This window comes from Eulemur rufifrons, chromosome 28, assembly GCF_041146395.1.
Source record: "Eulemur rufifrons isolate Redbay chromosome 28, OSU_ERuf_1, whole genome shotgun sequence".
Lineage (NCBI taxonomy): Eukaryota > Metazoa > Chordata > Mammalia > Primates > Lemuridae > Eulemur > Eulemur rufifrons.
In genome coordinates, this window is record NC_091010.1 from 15,500,962 (window position 1) to 15,520,005 (window position 19,044).

At 55.0% G+C, this 19,044-nt stretch overlaps 1 protein-coding gene across 1 annotated transcript; it reads right to left on the reverse strand.

The window, feature by feature from the left end:
* Positions 1-13,980: 13,980 nt before the first annotated feature.
* On the reverse strand, positions 13,981-17,870 carry ZNF503 (zinc finger protein 503). Its single transcript, XM_069460459.1, has 2 exons — positions 17,232-17,870; positions 13,981-16,531 (listed from the first exon to the last, which is right to left on the reverse strand). The coding sequence occupies exons 1-2, from the start codon at positions 17,544-17,546 to the stop codon at positions 14,906-14,908; spliced, it is 1,941 nt and encodes a 646-aa protein (XP_069316560.1). The 5' UTR covers positions 17,547-17,870; the 3' UTR covers positions 13,981-14,905.
* Positions 17,871-19,044: the final 1,174 nt, after the last annotated feature.

Here is a 19,044-nt window from a genome sequence, read left to right on the forward strand (position 1 = left end):
GACTCGGCCCTCAGGTGTCTGCATCCCTTAACCAGAATCCATCATTGTCCCCTTATGGCAGAGGCCACTAGTGGTCCCCTAATCTCCATTCTCTTCTCTTTCTTTGTAATAGAATCCTGATTTGTAATTAATTTTAATAAAATAAAGACTACATTTCCCAGCCTCTCTTTTATTTAGGCGGGTCATGTGACCAAGTTCTGGACAATAAGATGTAAGTGGAGGTACCATGGCAACTTCTGGGATGTGTTCTTAAAGGGAAGGGGTATGCTTTTCTCTTCCTCCTACTAGCTGGAATGCAGATGTGATAGCTGGCACTCAAGCAGCCATCATGGACCACGTGAAGAGGGTAGCAGAGCAACTAAATAGAAGGACCCTGGGTATGGATAATTTTATGGATCTACCATGTCAATCCTGGACTGTCTGTCTCCAGATTTCAACTGTGTATGTGCATGTGTGTGTATGAGAGAGAGAGAGAGGAGAGAGAGAAGAGAGAAAGAGGGAGGCTTTTTTTTAAAGTTTTTTTTCACCTGCCACAGAACCTAATTCTAACGAACAAACCCATAATTCAGCCATGGGCTAAAATGGTGGCAGATAGATATACCTTTGAATTTGAGGGAGTCCTGCACAATCCAGATTACTCCCTCCTCTCACCCCATGTTCTGGGGTTTCATGATGTCTGTCTTCCAGGGCAATTCAAGACAAGCACTGTCCAACCTGCATCCTTCTTACTGTTATCTGACTTTCTTCACCTAGGATTCCTAAGCCACTGTTCTGGGTTCTCCGGGTTGAAAGTCCAGCTGTGGCTACAGCCCTTGCTCTTAATGTCAAGATACTGGGTTGAAACATCTAGGGGCCCATGGTCCTTACCCTGTAACCTGGGGAAAAGTTGGGTTTCCATACGAGTCCCTGTGATCTCTGTCTAAAGGAGTCCTCCCTGTCCTAGCACATACCACATAGCCTCTTGACAGACACCCACCTGTCTAGGCTGGGGTAAGACCAGAGCTCTCTGGGTGGGGTCTGCAACAGGCTCTGTTCTAGAGTGCTCCTCAGCCCCTGGCCCTCCCTGTATGGGCAACAGGTCCAGACCCCTTCCCCCAGCTCCTCCCTGCCCCAGCTGCTCTCACCTCCTTGTGCTGTTTTTGGAATCTTTGGACCTCCAGGGTGTCCCAGGGCAGAGGTCATCCCTGAGCCTGTGTTGGTGGCTGCTACCTCTGCTGCTCAAACCCCAGTATTTCCTGAGCTTTATGGGCCACCCAGTCATGCCATCACCCAGGCAATACCAGAGTCACTTTGTGACTCAGTCAGTCTCCCAGTCACTTAGTCACTCAATCAGCTCCTCTTCATTAAATCAACCAACCATCCGCACGCTCGGGCCCTCGGCCAGGCACTCAGCTACTTTATCACTCTGCCATTTCCTTTGCCCGTCTGTTCATTTACCAGCCATTCACTGAGCATCTACACTGAGCCAGCCTGGTGCTAAATGTTGGTGGGGACAAACACACAGAAGGTGCAAACCCTGTCCTCAGCCAGCCAGACTGCCTGTCTCTCCATCACCCATTGATCCGGCAACGTGGTGGGTGTTTAACCAATCTATCGTTCAATCAGGATGCCAGCTCTTTGGTCAGTGGCCAGGCCCTTCCCCTGGCAGGCACTAGTTCTCATGGTGAGCTCTCAGCGTGCTAGTCCTCCGCCCCTTCTTCAAAGGGTTTTAGGAGACCCCAAAGCCTCCAGGAGGAGGTGCTGTTGAGCTGCGATGGAAGCCGGCCAGTTTGGGACCACTCTGGTTCCCGTGAGGACAGGAAAGCCCGCGGGCCTGCTCTGAAGGCAGGTCTCAGCCCAGGCCCTGGGAGGTGTGGGGTGGGGACGGGGTCTGCTCCGTGGGGTGGGTGCTTCTGTCTGAGGACGCTGTGGACTGAGATTCCAGCCCCCTTTTCTCCCTCCCTCCTGGTCATGGTACAGACAGACACACACTCATGCAGATACCTCACACATGCACACACAGACTTACACAACACACAGACCCACAAACTCACATATATGATCACATACAAATTCACAAACACAGACACACGCACTCATACACATTCTCCCATATAGACTCACACAGGCACAAGCGCGCGTGCACACACACACAGTGTCACTTGGGCTTGTCCAGATGGAGGTATGCCCTCATCACAGCCAGGCCCCCCGCAGATGCCCCCAACACACTCCGACGCATGTCCGAGTGGCCCCCCACACCCCCGCCTGGCTGGTGACATGCTCAGGGCCTGAGGAGCTCCGAGTCCCGGCACTGCAGCCACATCCCAGCTTGAGCCGATTTTCCTCTGGGTTTCTTGTCCCCACAGGCTGTGGTGCCTCTAACCACCTCCCTGTCCCCAGTCCCCTGGGCCTGGTGGTCGCAGATTCTTCTTTGCTGACCTTCATCCCTCTGTCTCTCCACGTTTGAAGTTTGTTCCTCACACAGCTACTCTATTCCAGGCAACACGGAGAACTTTCCATTCCTTGGTGCTGAGACCCCGTGCTCTCCTCCCACTCCTCTGCCACCAGGCGACCTCTCCTGGCCCCCTGGGGATGGAGATAGATGAGGGGTGCAGCCTGGGGACGCCCTTTGGATGGGGTGGCTTGTGAGGCCAAGCCAAGGGCTGGGCCTAGGGGAGGGACAGTGAGGACCCAGAACGCAGACAGAGGGACATTTCCAGGCTGGAGGAGGGGGCGACAGGAAGAGAAGTGTGGGGTGGGCAAGGCCAGCCCTGGGCACCCCTTTCTGTATGGCTGGGGGCTTTCTCCTGGGGTGGGAAATGGCCCATATCAGTTATCTATTGCTACAAGAAAAAGACTCCCAAATCGAATGGCTTAAAACAACACTAACATTTATCTTGTTCATAACTTGGTGATTTGGGTGGGGCTTGGAGGGGTGGGCTCCTGTGGCTCCACCCAGAGCCAGCTGGGGGCGGGAATCCTCTGAGCCGGTTCACTCACGTGGCTGGGGCCTCAGCTGGAGCCCAGGGCCGGACACCCCCACTTGGCTGGTCCGCGGGCTGCTTGGCTTCCTCACTGCATGGGGACTGGGTTCCACGGGTGAGCACCCCAGAGGAGGCTGTGTAGCCTGTTACACTTAGCCTCAGAAGTCACCGGCATCACAGCCCTGCCCACGTCCCTGGGGATGGAACGCAGACCCCACCTGTCGAGGAAGGAGTGTCAACTTCATAGTGTGAGAAGAGTACACGGGATGGGATGTATCGGTGCCACCAATTGACTAGAAAGTACCACTGGCAAATTGACTGCTCTTCATAAGCCTTCCTCACGCGTTTCGGGCTTCACCCTCGGCCCAGTTTTCTTCTGTTTTTGTCTACTTGGATCCACATCACTCACACCTGGGTTTCTGCTCTCTCTTCTCTGCTTACAGCTCACAAATTTACATCTCCAGCCCTGACCTGATGCAGGCATCAAAAACTCAACCTGTACAGAACTCTCTCTCCCTTCCAAAGCCTGCTTTCCCTCTGGAATTTCTTCCAAGTACCGAAATGTGGATTCTACTTCAGCCCCAAATCTATTCTCCCTGGCACATGGCCACCCCCCGATGCTACATTTCACAGCCTCTCCAGCCGAGACCACAGAGACCACTACCCGAGAGAGAAACTTCTTTCTGATTTAAGTCACTGTATTTGGGTCTATTTCTTGCCATCATGCAGCCCAGTACACGAGGCTACTTCCCTCTGTCCACTTCAGCCCAGCCCTTTGCCGAGTATGGTCCATTCGACCTCTTCACTGCCCCCTGCAGCTGTCCTTGTCCTGCCTGTCCCGCAGCCTCTGCCCTGCTTCCAGCCCTCACCTCCTCCTCTCAATTGCAAGACCTCCAAATTGGTCTCTTTCTCTCCAGTCTCTCATTGTTCCCACTGCAATGTTTCTCCTCTGCTCAAAGACCTCTGATGGCTCCCTATTGCGTATCAAAGAACACCACCATCTGTCCTGCCTCCATCCCTTTGACCCTGTTGGCCCTTCCTCCTGGATTCCTAAATCCCCCTGTTCTACCCATCAAATGCTACTCACTGTCCAAGCCCAGACCAAATGCTGCCTCATCCCTGATGATTTCCACATCCTCCTATTGGAATTCATCCCGGGCCTCATCATAGCCCGCTGTAAGGCCACAATTGTTTCCATGACCCACTAGACTAGACAGTAAGTTATTTGAGGGCAGAGACCATGTCCTGGCCATCTTCCCACTGCCCCCATGCCTACAATAATGCTGTGTATGCAGCAGGTGCTCAACATGTGCTTGCCAGTGAACACTCACTTCCCATGGCTGGAGGCTCATAACTCTTGTCTAGGCACTAGTCTTGCCACAGGTGATCGAGATTGTCTTCCCTTGCACCTTGGGGGCTTCCCCAGAGACTCCCAAAGGAGGTAAGAGGGACTGCCCTTCCACACTTCCCTGGGGGCTGGGGAAGGAGCAGCCGTGGGCTTTCTGTTGGCTCTGAGTGTAGAACCTGTGAGTGGAAGGCAGTACACAGGTTTTATAAGCAAGGGCTTTCGAATGAGATAGACCTAGCTTTGAATTTCAGCCCTGCCACCTGTAAGCTGTGTGACCTCGGGCATGTTACTTAACCTCTCTGTGTTTGTGTTCTTCCTTATAACATGAGGTTAATATAGTACTTACATCCTAGAGATCTTGTGGGGATCTTCTTAAATAAAAGATAATGCATAAAAAAGCACTAAGTACAGTGTTTGGCACAAAGAAAGTACTTACTAAATGGTAATGCTAATCATAATCCAATTTCTTTCCTGTGGCCTGAGACTGTGCCTCGAGAGAGGGCACCAGGGCAGGCTCCACTCTAGCCTGGCCCAGTGGCGTCCTTGCTGTTGGATGGAGGTTCCCCTACGGACAAAAGTCAGAGAATGTATGCACACTGTCACAGCTGGCTTGGCCCCAGGTGGGCAGTTTGCTGGGAGCTCCCAGAATGTGGAGGACAGGGAGCAGAACAGAGGGATGGACTGGCTGTCTGCTAACTCCGAAGGGGCTGGCTTAAACCAGGTCTAGCTGGCAGGCCCCAATAGCCAGAGGTCAGGGGTACAGAGCTGGCAGCCTGCAGAGGCTTCCAGACATCCAAATTCCCCACATCAGGTGGGCTGCCAGAACCATCCCGCAGCGGTCAGCTTGCTCGGGGCTAAAGGGTCTGGACCTATGTGGGAAAGGGGTTCAGGACTCCAGATGACCAGGCTTGGGTTCCAGGAGAGGGAAAGCACTGAGGGCAGTTGGAAGGTGGCCCACATACAGTGGGGTTAGAGAGGAAGGTAACATTCTCTCTAAGTGCCCTGCACACTAAGCCTGAGGGCAGCAGACCATGTCCAAGTCCTCCTCACTGGCAGGGAGGTGGATCTCTGCATACCACTGATTCAGGGCTATAGGACAAAGCTATCTGGACTAGAATAGGTGGGTCCAGTGGCGAGCTTGTAAATGTTGAACAAACAGCTCTTTGGGGGGAAAAAAGCCTTGGTGTGTAGCATCTGCCAATTGCTGTGGTGTAAATACTCCCACCATGGCTGACTTCAGGCTACCAACTTGGCACCACTGATAGAGGAGTTGGGAAGAGATGTGTACGGTTTGGCTCTTATGAACCAGTATGAGCTGGTTCCAGCATACCAGTGGGTGGGGCCTGATGCCTGCATTTGTGGAGACAGGCAGGTGTGTGTGGCTTCAGTGTGCAGAGAAGTAAAGGCCACTATGTGGTGTAGCAAAGTGGTGAAAAGCACAAAAATAATAGGCCCTGGAGCCTAATATCCTATAGCAAATCCCAGCTCTGCCACTTCTTGGCTTTGTCACTTTGGGGAAGTCACGTTGCCTCTTTGTGCCGCACTTTCCTCATCTATCAAGTGGGGCTAAGGACAGTGATACTTCACAGAGTTCTGGTGAGCACTGCACAAGTTAACTCTGGCCTGTGGCGGGTTGACATAATGTTTATTACAGTTAATCACACAGAGTAGTTGGAATTGTCTCCTTGGCTGGAATGATTTCGAAAGGAAAACCCAGAGTCTCTCGGAGCATTTCCCTAGAGCATGCTCTTTTTATATTTAAATCTTGGATTTCCCTTAAGAGCAAGGATTTCAAGTCTGCAGGCCCACGCCCTACCTGAAATTATTTTTCCCAGGCTGAGTATGTGGCCTTATTTCTATGAAGAGGGGCCACAGCTTTCATTGGATTTTCAAAAATAGGCTGTGGTTTCTGCATCCTTCCCGCAACCCACAAAAGGCTTAAGAACTACTGATGTGGAGAATGGAGAATTCTCACACCACAGGAATGGCCCCTGCAGAGTTTTGGAGGACAGGAGATGTCTGCAAAGTGTGTGAAAGACACACGGCAGAGTGGAGGGACACACAGAGAGGTCAGCTGAGAGCTCTGAGATGTCCGTTCCTTGTTGAGACCAATGCTAGAGGAAACTTCCAGCAACAGGGCAATCAAAAAGCTCACATTTCATGCTCAGTACCCCTCTCGAGGAACCTGTGGCCTCCTGGTTCCTGTTTTCTCCCAGTCCCTAGTTCTCTTGTCTCCTCCAAGTCTCCCTCCCCTCCCGCACCCTCCTGCACCCAGCACAGGTGAGCGCTCTGCAGGTGTATGGAGGCATGGCGACACGCACTCGCATGTTGCTCTGATTGATTCAATGGTATCTGTCTTCTTCTGGGTTGTGTTTTGTTTCTTTTATGTCTCTGTAGTTACACTATAATTACTTAAGGCAAGGTTAGCCCAAAGTTGAGTTAGCATAGGTCTGCCTCTGTTTGGGGGTAGAGGCTATATTCAGTTTTTAATCAATTACATGGAAGGGGGTGGCTGGTAGGTTTAATACTCTACTCCCTTTCATTTCCTTCCTCTTTCTCTGTTCCCTTCCCTTCCTCTTCCCTCCTTCTCTCCCCTCCCTCCCTCCCTCCCTCCCTTCCCTTCCCGTCTCTCCCCTTCTCTTCCCTTCCCTTCCCTTCCTTCCCTTTCTCCCTCCCTCCCTTCCTCCCTCTCCTCTCCTCTCCTCTCCTCTCCTCTCCTCTCCTCTCCTCGTCTCCTCTTCTTTCTTTCTTTCCTTCCTTCCTTCCTTCCTTCCTTCCTTCCTTCTTCCTGGCTTAGTACAGGGTCAAAAGAACAGGTCTCTAACCAAAGACTTGTTCATTTATAGGAGTAAAAATTACTCTTGACAAATCCCACTCTACATTATTGCATCATACAACTACAGGCACTTAAAATGACAATTAAATCACACCAATCCTGAGTTACAACTTCTGAGGGCTTACTAAGTACCACTTTGCCCACTGAAGCAATGAGGATCTGTTTCAAAGGGAGAAGTCACCATCCAGTGACCTCTGGAAGGCCACCAGGGCTCTCTCTGGACTCTGGTTCTGAGTGACCTCAATGTGGATTGCACGGGGTCTGTCAATATTCTATTCCAGCTCCCATCTTTCTCACCCCCTTAGCAATAGAGCCCTTTGTATTAGTCAGCTTGGGCTGCTGTTAAAATACCACAGATCAGTCAGTGGCTTAGGCAACAGAAATTTATTTCTCACAGTTCTGGAGGCTGTAAGTTCAAGATCAAGGTGCCAGCTGATTCAATTTCTGGTGAGGGCTCTCTTCCTGGCTTGCAGACAGCTGCCTTCCCACTGTGTCCTCACATGGCCTTTCCTCTATGTGTGTGTGTGTGTGTGTGTGTGTGTGGGTGGGAACAGTGAGAGAGAGAGAGATATCTCTGGCATCTCTTCCTTTTCTTACAAGGCCACCAATCCTCTCAGATTAGGGCCTCCCCCAATAATGACCTCATTTACCTTAATTACCTCCCTAAAGGCCCTGTCTCCGAATACAGTTACACTGGGGGATAGTGCTTCACATGAATTTTTGGGGACAGGGGCATACTTCAGTCCATAACAACCTTGACTTTACCCGAGGCAGCTGTGTGCCCGACTAAACATTACATCTTAGCTCTGACAGCTAAGCATGGCCCTGTGACTAAGTTCTACACAGTGAGGCACAAGCTGAAGAACTGTGTGGGTTCCAGGAAGACCCATTAAAAGGGAAGGGACCTTTGACCTCCTTTTGTTCCTTCTTCCTGTTGTTTGAGACTGAGGTGATGGTAGCTGAGCTCAAGCAGCCTCCTTGGGCTCAGAGAGGACATGGGGATGAAAACTTCCTGGTTAGGCTGGCCGAGCCCAAGACAGAAGGACCCTGGGTCCCTGGTGACCGAGGGCCACCCCCAGCCTGGACTGCCCACCTCCAGCCTGAGAGAACATTTTCATTCCACAAGCCACTGTTTAGGGGTCTTTGTTTTGTCAGCAAATGCAATTCCCAGCTGATGCATGGATGCTTACCTGGCCCTGAGTTTTGAGCTGTAGGCAAAGATGTTCAAAGTGCCTCTAAGACAACTGCTACTTTTCCTACTATCCTCCCCTCTTTGGAAACATAATCTCACCCAAGAGGGCTCAGTTTCTTTGCACCTGTCCTCCCTTTTGTCTTTTTTCCCTTTCTCTGTCTTCTTCTCTGTCCCACACTCTCTTCTTTCCTTCTTTTTCCCTCCTTACTTCTGACATTTATTGAACATCTACTATATTCCAACTACCATGCTAGTTGCCAGGATTAGACGTAGGTATAGGACATAGTCCTTTCTCCCCAGTAACTCAGAATCCAGACTTTATGGATAACAGAAAGCAAATATGATGGTGGGATGGACAGGTGCTACAGCAGCAAAGGAAATGGCAGTAAGTCCAATGGACAGGGCCTGGGGTGGGGGGGCTTCCAGAAGGAGGTAACACTTGGCCTGAGATCTAAAATAGGAGCTTTGAGTTGCTAGTGATAAGGAAAAGAGGGTGGAAGACAAATCCCAGGCACAGGGACCAGCATATGGACACTTAACTTCTCTCTAGCCCTTAGTTTCCTCACCTGTAAAATGGGGATAGTAATGGTAATATGAATTAATGAGTACACAGAATAGTAAGTGTGCAATACACGCTACTTATTAACATTACGATTGCTGGCAATGTGCTGTTTACCCATGGTATGCATGGCTCTGTATCAGTTTTGGAGACAAGCTTCACAGAGGACATAAATGACTTGTCCATGGTCACACAACTAAGAAAAGGCACTGCTCAAAACCAAGTATCTCATCCCTGGTCCCATATCCTTTATACCTCTACCCTCTGCCTTTGCTTTAAGTGCCGAGAGGACACAAAGTGAGGGAAAAATCAGTGTGTGGTGGGGGAAACTCTGGAGGGCTTGCTGGAAGAGGTGAGTATTAAAAGAGTTTTGAGGGAAGGGGAGAGAGGAAGGCATTCCAGGGAAGGAGTGTATCATGGGCACCATCAACCAGGGGGTTGGGGATGGACTGGGGGAGGGACTAGCTGGCTGGCAAAGGGTTTGAACCATGGGGATTGGTGAGACACAAGGTAGGATAGACAAAGAGAGGCCAGATCAGAAGATGGCCTGTGATTACAGGCGCCCTAATGGCCAGGCAGTGGAGTGAAGATTTGAGCTAGTGGGCCAGAGGGAGCCATAAGAAGTTCTTGAGCAAGAGGGATGGTTATAATGAAGTGAGACTTTGGGGAGAAAAGAAAGAAAATAACCTGTCTTTACTAAGAGCCAGTATGGGCTAGGCAGTAGGCTGGGCATTTTCAAATTTATTATTGCATTTGAGCCTCGCAACCACCATTAGGTTGGTATCAGTGCCCCCATTCTATAGGCAAGAAAAGTGAGGTCAAGAGAAGTAGAACCACAGAGTTGAGTCAGTGGTGGAGCTAAAAGTAAGGCTGGTCTGAACCCAAGTCTGTGCGCTTTCCAGTGCACCACGTGACTTTATGCTGCCCCCACGAGAACATCCCTCGCGCTGCAGGTGTCCCAGCCAGGTGCTGCTGCCTAGCCAGGGCCTCGAGGGACTTTTCACAGTCTGGATACCCACGCTGGGCAGAAAGAGTTCAGTATCCTTAGACTCTTGGGGACCCCCAACATAGAGTAGTGTTCAGTAACTCAGAATCCAGACTTTGCGAACGTAAGTTGTCCGTAAGTGCTTGGCCTCTGAGTCAGATAGAAGTGGGTTCGAATCCCAGCTTAGCTGTGCACCCAGCCTGGACTGAGGTGGGGCAGTGGGAGGAGCCCTGGATTGGGAGCCAGCCCAGGCCCAGACTGAAATCCGAGCTGGAAGTGACAGACACCTGAGGAGGTAAAGTGATAATAAGATGTCTTTATTCATTTCAAAATAATGGGGGGGGGGCAATGTGGAGGGGATAGAGGGGAAATAAGATTGCCCTGAGTTGATAATCATTGACCCTGGGTGATGGGTTTATGGAGTTCCGAAACACTATTCTTTTTACCTCTATGCATTTGAAAATCTCCATAATAAAAAGTAAAATAATACCACCAGAAACTTTTAAAAAACCCAATTATGTTCACCACACCCTCCCCCAGCTGAATCAGAATCTCTACTTCCCAGGCATTGTCCTGCTGAGCCTCAGTTTCCTCATCTGAAAAATGGGGTGAGGATTCTTATGACCTCATAGAATTGTTGTGAAGTTTAAACGGGATAATATAGGATAATACGGGCTAGACATAGTGTATAACGGATGTGAGCAAGTCATCCTGGGCTTTGCAGTCACTCTGAGCACCACATTTGGGGAGGAACCCTAAACAAAGATGTGCAGCAGAGGCCAGCTGATGGCCTGGCAGGGGACAGGCCCCACCTTCTGGACAACTTTTACAAGTTTTCCAAAGCACAAAGAATTCATCGCTTAGAGGGGTCTTTTCATCTGCCTTTCCCAAATGCCTAAAGACCAAGCTCAGCATCCTTCCCTCTGGCCTCTGCGTTGAAGTGTGTGCGCCACACATACCCAGGTGTGCCTGAGCAGGTGGACTATTTCTGTGAAAGTCAGGTGAATGTGTGCAGACATGCAAGCCATGAGTGAGCATGCGTGTTGACAGACATCTGTATTTGTGTTGGTTGTGCTCACCTAGAGGTCCACAGGCTTATGACAGATTTCAGCAGCCGATCCTTCTTCTGGAGATATCTTGAAGGTACACATTCCTCCGAATTTATTCGAAGTCACTCAGCACAAGGACACGAGGGTCACTAAGTATCACCAGCAGAGGGGCAGATGGGCGGGGGGAAGGGCGTTGAATGGAGGGAAAGGCCTGGGTTTTCTCCGCTGGCGTTGCCACTGGCTTCCAGGACTTGGCCTCAGTTTCTCCAACTGTATCAGGGGCAAGGAAAGGGATGGGCAGCCCTTGGCCAGGGGTAGGCCCTTGGAAATAATCAGTCAGCGTGGGGGCGAAGAATGCATGAACGTGTGGGGACCATCTCAGTATGGCAGACAAGGTGACTTGGAGCCGTGAGAATGGTGGCAGGAGCTCCCCAGGCTGGGAAGGGACTCGTGGCACTTGGACTAACCCCTTTGGGATAGGAAAAGAGAGCGAGGAGAAAACAAAGGCAGAAGCTGGAGCGGGTGGAGAAGAGCAGGGGAGACGGTTCGCAGCAGGAGAGAAAGAGCGAGGAGTGAGAGGCAGGGGACTCCCGGACGCTGTCCCAGAATCCGTGCGAAAGCGGAGGCGCTGGGGCTCGGGATGCCGACCCAGCCGGCGGCCTGCGCACTGCCGGGGTTCCGGGTCTCCTTCCCATTCCTCCGGGCTCCGCAGCGCCGCCTAGCGGACACGTGGCGCTTCGCCGGGACTCCAGCCGCCCGCAGCGCGCCTGGGATCCCGCAGCTGCACGGGAGAAAGCTGGAGACAGCTGGGGGCGCACCTTGGGGAGGGGCGTTTGTCCTTCCCAGGAGGCTCGCACCTCACCTGGACATGTAGCACATACAGACACCCACCTTTCACTAACCCCGCACCGCGGGTGACTCGGCTCCGTCCAACACGTCGGGGAATCCTTTCTGCCCTCGACCCCTGGCACCCCAGCTCCAGAATTTTGCTGCCTCTGCGTAGCTTCTCCGGGAAGAGGGTCTCATTAAACTTTTAAGGGAAGGGACTGGGTTTTGGGTTTTGTTAATAAAATACCAAGAGGGGGCATGAAGGCACGAACAGTTCGTCTCCCGCCAGTCCCAGGCCTGAATTCCAAGGCAGGGGAATTTCTAGGTCTTTCCTTGCCGGAGCAGGTCCTAGCGGGCGAGGTGTGGTGGCCCGAGGACCCCTGTCCGAAGACGCCAGGCAAAGGAGGGCTAAGCTTGTGAGTCACAGTGGCTAGGAGCATGTGGCTGGTGCTGGTGACACGGTGAGCAGTAGCCTGGTTTTCAGGTCCCAAGCCGCGGGCACGCGAATGTGGGACTCTGGCCGCACCACCTCCGCGAACGCCTTCCCCTCCCACCTGGTGGGGGTGGGGGCAGCGGTGTCTGTCCCAGAGCCTGGGGGTGGCAAGCCGTCCGGTCGGCCAGGATTCTCGAGGAACCAGGTCCAGCCCAGACTCTCTCGGCTGGACCAGAGTGGGAGCCGGGCTGCGGCGTCCCCGGGGTCCTCCTCGGCTCCAGCTCCCGTTCCCAGGGTCTCGGGGCGCACCGGCATCAGGGTCAGAGGCACCAGAAGCTACCCCCTCGGTAGAGGTGGCGATGGAGCCACAGTCTCCGCTAAGCCCTCTCCGGGCGGAGTCCCGGAGGTCGCTGGGGTTGCTTTGCGTGCAACCCGGGAAAAGGCCCCGCAGCCTTAAGGCAGGCGCTAGGAGGAGGGTGGAAAATCTTAAAGTCACCAACCCCTGTGCACACAGAGGCAGGGGCCGGGCGGCTGTCAGACCCAAACGGAGAGGGCTGAAGGTGGACTCTGGGCGGCAGTGAGTCCCCAGAGGCAACAGTGGGAGCTGAGCGCTTAGGGAAGCCCGACACTCAGAACCCAGCACCGCCGGACTCCGGGGAGAGGGGAGTTTGGGGTGCGCGCTCAGCGCCGCGACTGCACGGTCCCTGAATCCCCCAAAGGGCGCTCTGGGATCAGAGCTCCCAAACCAGAAGAGCAGAGCTGGCGGCACAGGGTCTCCGACCCCCCATCTCCTCCCCGAAAGCGACCAGGACTTTTCTGTGGGTGGTTCTGTCGGCGCTTCACGCAGCTCAGTCCTACGGCCCAAGCTGGGGAGAAGGGATCGGCGCGCGCCGCGGGGATCCGCGCGAGGACTCAGGCTCCCGCCGGCGTTTGCGGTGCGGAGCTCGTCGCCCGGAACGGCCCTTAGTGCCCATCTGCCTGCCCCAGAGAGGCCGACCGTGGGCTCCAGGACCCTAGCGGGCCCGAATTTGAAGGGGCTTCCGGGTCCCTTGCCCCGGCGCGCTCTCCTGCGGCGCAGACTGGAATAGAGCGCCGGCTGCAGAGCAATCAGGACGCGGGGAAAAGCAGCCGCGGCGCCGGCCTGCCCGGGATCGGACTCCGGAGGGAGGAAGCAGCCCTGGGTGGGGGTGAGGGTGGAGGTGGTTCTTCTGGCCCGCGGCCGTCAGAAGAAAAGAGAACTCACTTTCCCCCAAGGGACCAGAGGGTTCCGGCGCACTCTCCCCAGGCCCGGAAAACAGGTTCCCCAAGCGCCCCTCCGTCCCCCAAACTATCCCTGCTGCCCGCCAGGGGCAGGGGATGCTCCGACAGCGAAGAGAGGGACAGCGGGCAGCCGCATGTTCCCCGGGCTCGGGCCCTGCTGGCGAGTCCCGGCCTGTTCCGCTCCCTGCACAAAACGAAACCCAAACGCCCAAAAGTCTCAAGAGGGAAATTTAACAAAAAACCCACTTTCCCCCCTCCTTTCACTTTTAACAAACCGGCTGCTAAGAGAAAATGTAAATAAAAACGAAATGATTGATAGCGAAGGGGCACTATCTTTTCAAATTGTGAAATTTCCTCTTTAAAAATATTTCCCCCAAGGCCAACCCTGCGGCTGGCCGGCCCTTCCAACGCCTTGGCCTCTTCCAGAAAATCACAACAAAGCAATCGGAAATTCGGCCACGGCCCTGGGAAGCCACTTCGGGTTCTGCCATGCTCTCTTTAACCAAAAAATAAAAAAAGATAAGAAGAAGAAGTAAAACCTTTTAATACATCAAATATACGGAATTTTAATCTTTAAAGCGATACATTGTCTATTATTTTAGTACATGACGTAAACCTTGTCCCCTTCTCAGCGGGTGGACTTAAAAATTAAAAATAGTTAAGTGTTCCTTTTAAAGAACAAAATAAGGCAAATGAGGTTTTGGAATAGAATTGTTTTTCCTTTTTTTTGTTGTTTTCTTCCAGAATACATACAAAAAAATACCCATTCTCTTTCGATGGTATACACCTTAAAAATAATTGCAATTTGAAATCAGAGCTGACAAATTGTGACTTGTTTTGTTTCGTTTTTTTTCATTTTTTGTAACAAACATGCATGTAAATTTGTGTTTCAATCAGACATTAAATAACGTACAATACAATCATAGCAATTTTAAAGTAACATTAAAGAGAAGACCTCTAGTTCTGTGGCGGTTTTGCTTTTATTTATAATCTACAAGGGATGGGAGGGTTTGTTTTCCACATTTTTACCCTCAAGTTTTAATTTCTTTCCCCTCCTTTTTACCTACGGAGCTCAAACTAAATAATGCACTTTTGAACCACGGGTCCGCTTGGAGCTAACATAAATAAATACCAGTGTCCACCGACGCAGTCCTCAGATGAACACTGTCTCAATTACTTTTTCCTTCTTTTCCTATAAAAAGTCAAATGATATTTTTTTCAACTTTTATAAAGTTTGGGTGGGGAGGTGAGAGGTGGGAGAAGGGAGTTTCCCACCGGGTCTCGGTTGCTGTTATCGGGTAGATAGATACGGTGTGTATTTTTTTTTTTTCTTTCGTGGCCCGGGTCTTCCCTGCGCGCGGGTGTCTGCAGCCGGGCCGCGATCCCGCCCCTCCCTCGGCTCCTCCCCGCCCCCCAGCTCCTTTCTCTCCCGCGCTAGCCCTGCCGGCGCCCTCACTGATACCCCAGCGCAGAGGCGGTGGTCAGTCTCTGTCCGTAGAGGGCGTAGGGGGAGTAGTAGGGTCCGGTGGCGGCCGGCACCGGCACGGGGGCGCCGGGCGTGGGGAGCGGGCTCTTGGAGTAGGGGTGATAGCGGCTACTGAGTCCCAGCGCGTGGTGGGGGCTGCGCAGCGCCAGCGTCCCAGGGCTGCCCGGCGCGGCTGAAGTGGGGATGTGCATGTGGCAAGCCATGGCGGCTGCGGCGGCGCTGGCCAGAGACGACGAGCTGGGGTAGCCCGACAGCAGTTTGTCTGTCCCGGGGAAGGCCGTATGGGTCCGCAAGTGGCTCAGCAGCTCTTCGGACGTGGCGAAGCGCTTGTCGCACGGCCCGTTGGCCGACACCCAGTTGCAGATGTGGGGGAGCGGGTCGTTAGGGAGCATAAAGCCGTAGGGGTAGAGGGGGTGGCCGGCCAGGGAGGGCGGTGTGGCGCCTGCAGCAGCGGCAGCCGTTAGCGATGAGTGCACCCCATGCAGTGGGTGCGTGGGGTACACCAGAGGGTATCCGGACTTAAGTGCCGCGGCCGCAGCGGCCGGATCGTGAGCGCACGACGCGCTGGCGGCCGCCGCCCCTGCCAGGTGGCTGGCGCAGTGGTAGCTGAGGCAGTACGGGTCCCGGCACAAACTGGCTGTCATCACGGATGGCGGCGAAGCCCCAGCCAAGGGGCTAGAGCCGGCCGGCTTACTGCAGCCTAGAGAGCCGGCCGCGGCCGCCGCCAGCTGAGCCCCCACCAGGCTGCCCGGCTTGGTGGGGTCGAGTGCCACGCCGTGTGGCAGGAACTGAGGCGGGTAGCCAGCGTAGGCCCCGGCCAGGCTGCCTGGGTAGGTCATACCCGCGGGAGGCAGAGGAAACACTGTCTGGCCCGGCTTGTAGGGTGACACGGGTGCTACCAGCCCAGAGCCCAGCACTGAGGAGGAGGTGGGCGCGCTGGGGCCGGAGCCAGAGCTAGAGCCCGATGAGCCGCCGCAGTCCGAGCCTAGAGCCTTGCCCCCCGGGCCCCCATCCGGGTGCTGATTCACGTCCACATTAATCCCGCCGCCGCAGCTAATCCGGCCATGCGCCAGCCCCGTGGGTCCCCCTTCCGCTGAGGCGCCCCCGGCGCCCTTGCTGCTGCCGCCGCCTGCGTCGGTGTCTTTCTTGTCGTCCTTGCCCTCTGGGCCGCCCCCGGCCGAGGGCAGCATGCCTCCCGGCGAGCAGGCCGAGGCGCTGGAGCTCGGGCTGCCTGTCCTGGGCGTGAATGGCTGGCAGGTGGCGCTCGGTACCCGGAATCCCGACTTCTCCGCTGAAACACCCCCGCCACCGCCCCCGCCGCCGCCGCCTCCGCCACCGCCGCCCGGCTCCTTCTTATCCGAGCCGGGTTTGGAGTACGGCTTGAAACTTGACTTGTCTTCCACGCCGATGTCGCTCAGCTTGAGGGGGCCCGACTTGGCGTCCTTGTCTCCCGGGGCACCGCCGCCGGCACCTCCCGTGCCGCCCCCGTTGGAGGCGACCGAGGAGAGTTTGGAGGAGGGCGAGGGGTCGGGCTTCCCGATCTGCGAACATGTTTGCGCCAACAGCGCCAGCGGGCTCTTCTTGGCATCGAGCTGCGGGGTGGGGTGTGGGGGTCACACAGAGAAAAAAAGGGAAACCCTTTAGACTCCTGGCTTCTGGGGTTCAAATGCCCCTCCGCATCAGCCCACGAAGATCCTCCCCGTCCCGAGGCGCAATTCTAAGCGGCACCCCCGCTCCACACTCACCCACAAACAACAAATATTCTCGCCCTTGGGAAAAGCGGCAGATACCCCCCCCCCCCCAACACCCATCAGCATCTTCCTTGCCCGGAGAGCTAAATGGATTTTTAAAAAAACAAAAATGTTTTGGTTTTCGTCTTCTAGACCCAGAATTACACCCCTCACCCCCACCCCTTAATTTTTCAGAGTAAGGGCTTGGGCGGCTGGCGCCTCAGAGGCTGGGTACGCATACGAGCTTCTGGGGAGCCGGAGGACGGCGACTTTGGAAACGTTTTTCAGACCTCCGCCTGCCTCGGTGCCGAGTGACGGGGCCTGGGTCGGGGTAGGGGCTTTAACACCAAAAGGAGAAACAGGTTTTGGCAGCCTTCACACCCAGTTCCACCTCCTCCCCCTTTCTGCCCTAGTTTTGAGGTGCTGAAGCATTATCCTCTTCCCCTATCGCCGAGCTGAATCACTCCGACCCCCGACCCCAGATCCCGAGAGAAAGAAACCCCCTAGGGCGGCAGCTGGGGTAGTGGTCCCGGCGCGATCCAGGGAGAGGGAGGGTCCTTACCTCGATGGGGCTGACGGGCGTGGAAGGCAGGGGCTGCAGGTACTCCGGGTGCAAAATGTGGCCAGTCCGTGCCGTCAGCATCTTCAGTACCTTGATGGGCAGGCGGTTGGCCTGGCGCAGGGGGTCAGAGGGTGGCACCGCGTGCACAAAAGGCTTGGTGCTGCCGGCCGGGGACGAGCCTGGGCCGGGGCCGGAGCTACTTCCAGAGAGCGCGCTGGTCCAGGCAGGGTCTGCACTGCCGCCGCCGCTGCCGCCGCCGCCGCCGCCGCCGTGCTTACTGCTTCTTAGGGCAGAAAGCGAGGGCGCTGTGCTCATGACCCACCCGCGCGCATGGGAGCAGCGGGGGGAGGGCTCCGGGGCTGCGCGCTCGCCCGGGGAGCAGGAGCAGCAGAAGGAGGAGGAGCTGGCGCGGCGGCCACGGGCGCCCAGCGAGCCTTTTCGGCGCCTAGAGCTAGAAGCGAATAATCCTGGATGGCCTGCAGCGGAGCCGTGGCCGGGCTGGAGGAGCCGGCTGGACTGCGGGAGTGCCAGGCGGCTCGCGGTGTCCGCCTCGGGCTGCTCCCCTGCGCTGCGCTCTCGCGGCCCCGCGCCGGCGCTGCGCTCTGTGATGTGAGCCGCTGCGTGTCCAGCCGGGGCTCTGGCGAGGAAACTCACTTCAAAAGCAGCTGCACCGAGGGGGAGATTAAAGCCTTTGCCGCCTTCCAATCAAATGGGAGCCCGAGGTGATTGGAGGGTCAAGGGGATGTGACGCGTCCCGCGCCGCCGCCGCCGCCGCCGCAGCCAAGACTCTCGGAGCTGGTATTAATGGGCAGCTCTCTTCTCGCCACCCCCCTGCGTGTCCCCTCCCTCGATTTCGCTCCGAAGACTAGATGGACATTTATTCTACGTTTGTCATCTGCCGCCTCCCTCTTTTTTCCTCCTCGTCGTTCTTCCTTTTCCCCCTCGAAAATAAACTGAAACCTCCTTTTGGAGGTGGGTTTGCATGAGGAACAGACTGAGGGGGTGTCCAGAAGGAGCAGGGGCGAGAGTGTGGACACCAGCCGGACTGTCAACTGCAGGGGCGCGCAGGAGACCGGCATACCAAATGTTCTTTACTCCTCAGTAATTGAGATCCCGCGCGGCGCGACCACCAGGGTATGGAAAGGTGGGGAGCTGGTCCTGGAGGAAGTCCGCCCGCCCGCTTCGATTTCCTGAGATTCGGCGGCAGAGAAACCAGAAACTGGATGGGCAGCGGAGGCGGTGGCTGCTAGCACGGCGGTGCGCGCCCGGCTCTCCGCCCTTCCCGGCCACGTGATTCTCCCGGACGCGTAGATTGGGGCTGGAGCTGGGGTCACATGTTTCCTCTGTTTCACACTCGGTCTCTCCCCCCACCCCATTCTTACTCTCCCCTTCCACCCTCTCTTTCCTCTCCCCCCCGCCCGTTCTTTGGGCATCTCCACCCCTCCATCAATTGTCAATGTTCCTCGACCGCAATCAATCAGTTATTTGTCAGCTCTTGTCAATCCGCCCGTGATTTATGTCAGCTTTTGTTGCTGATTACAAGGCGGGTGCGACTTGAAGAGAGAAGAGAGAGGGAGAGAGACAGAGAGGAAGGAAGAGACCGAGAGGGAACCGGAGGAGGGGGAAAGAGGAGCAGCCTCCTGGGATGGGGTGTGTAGGGGGGGCGCTAAGAAAAAGAATGAAAGACGGGAAAGAGGCGCTCAGTGTCAGGAAAATGCATAGTGGGAGGAAAGTGCGCAGGTGCGCCCAGGGCGCGGAGAGGGGCGCGCAGGCCTGGGGTGCGCGCCTTCCCTCTGGGCGTCGGAGAGATACA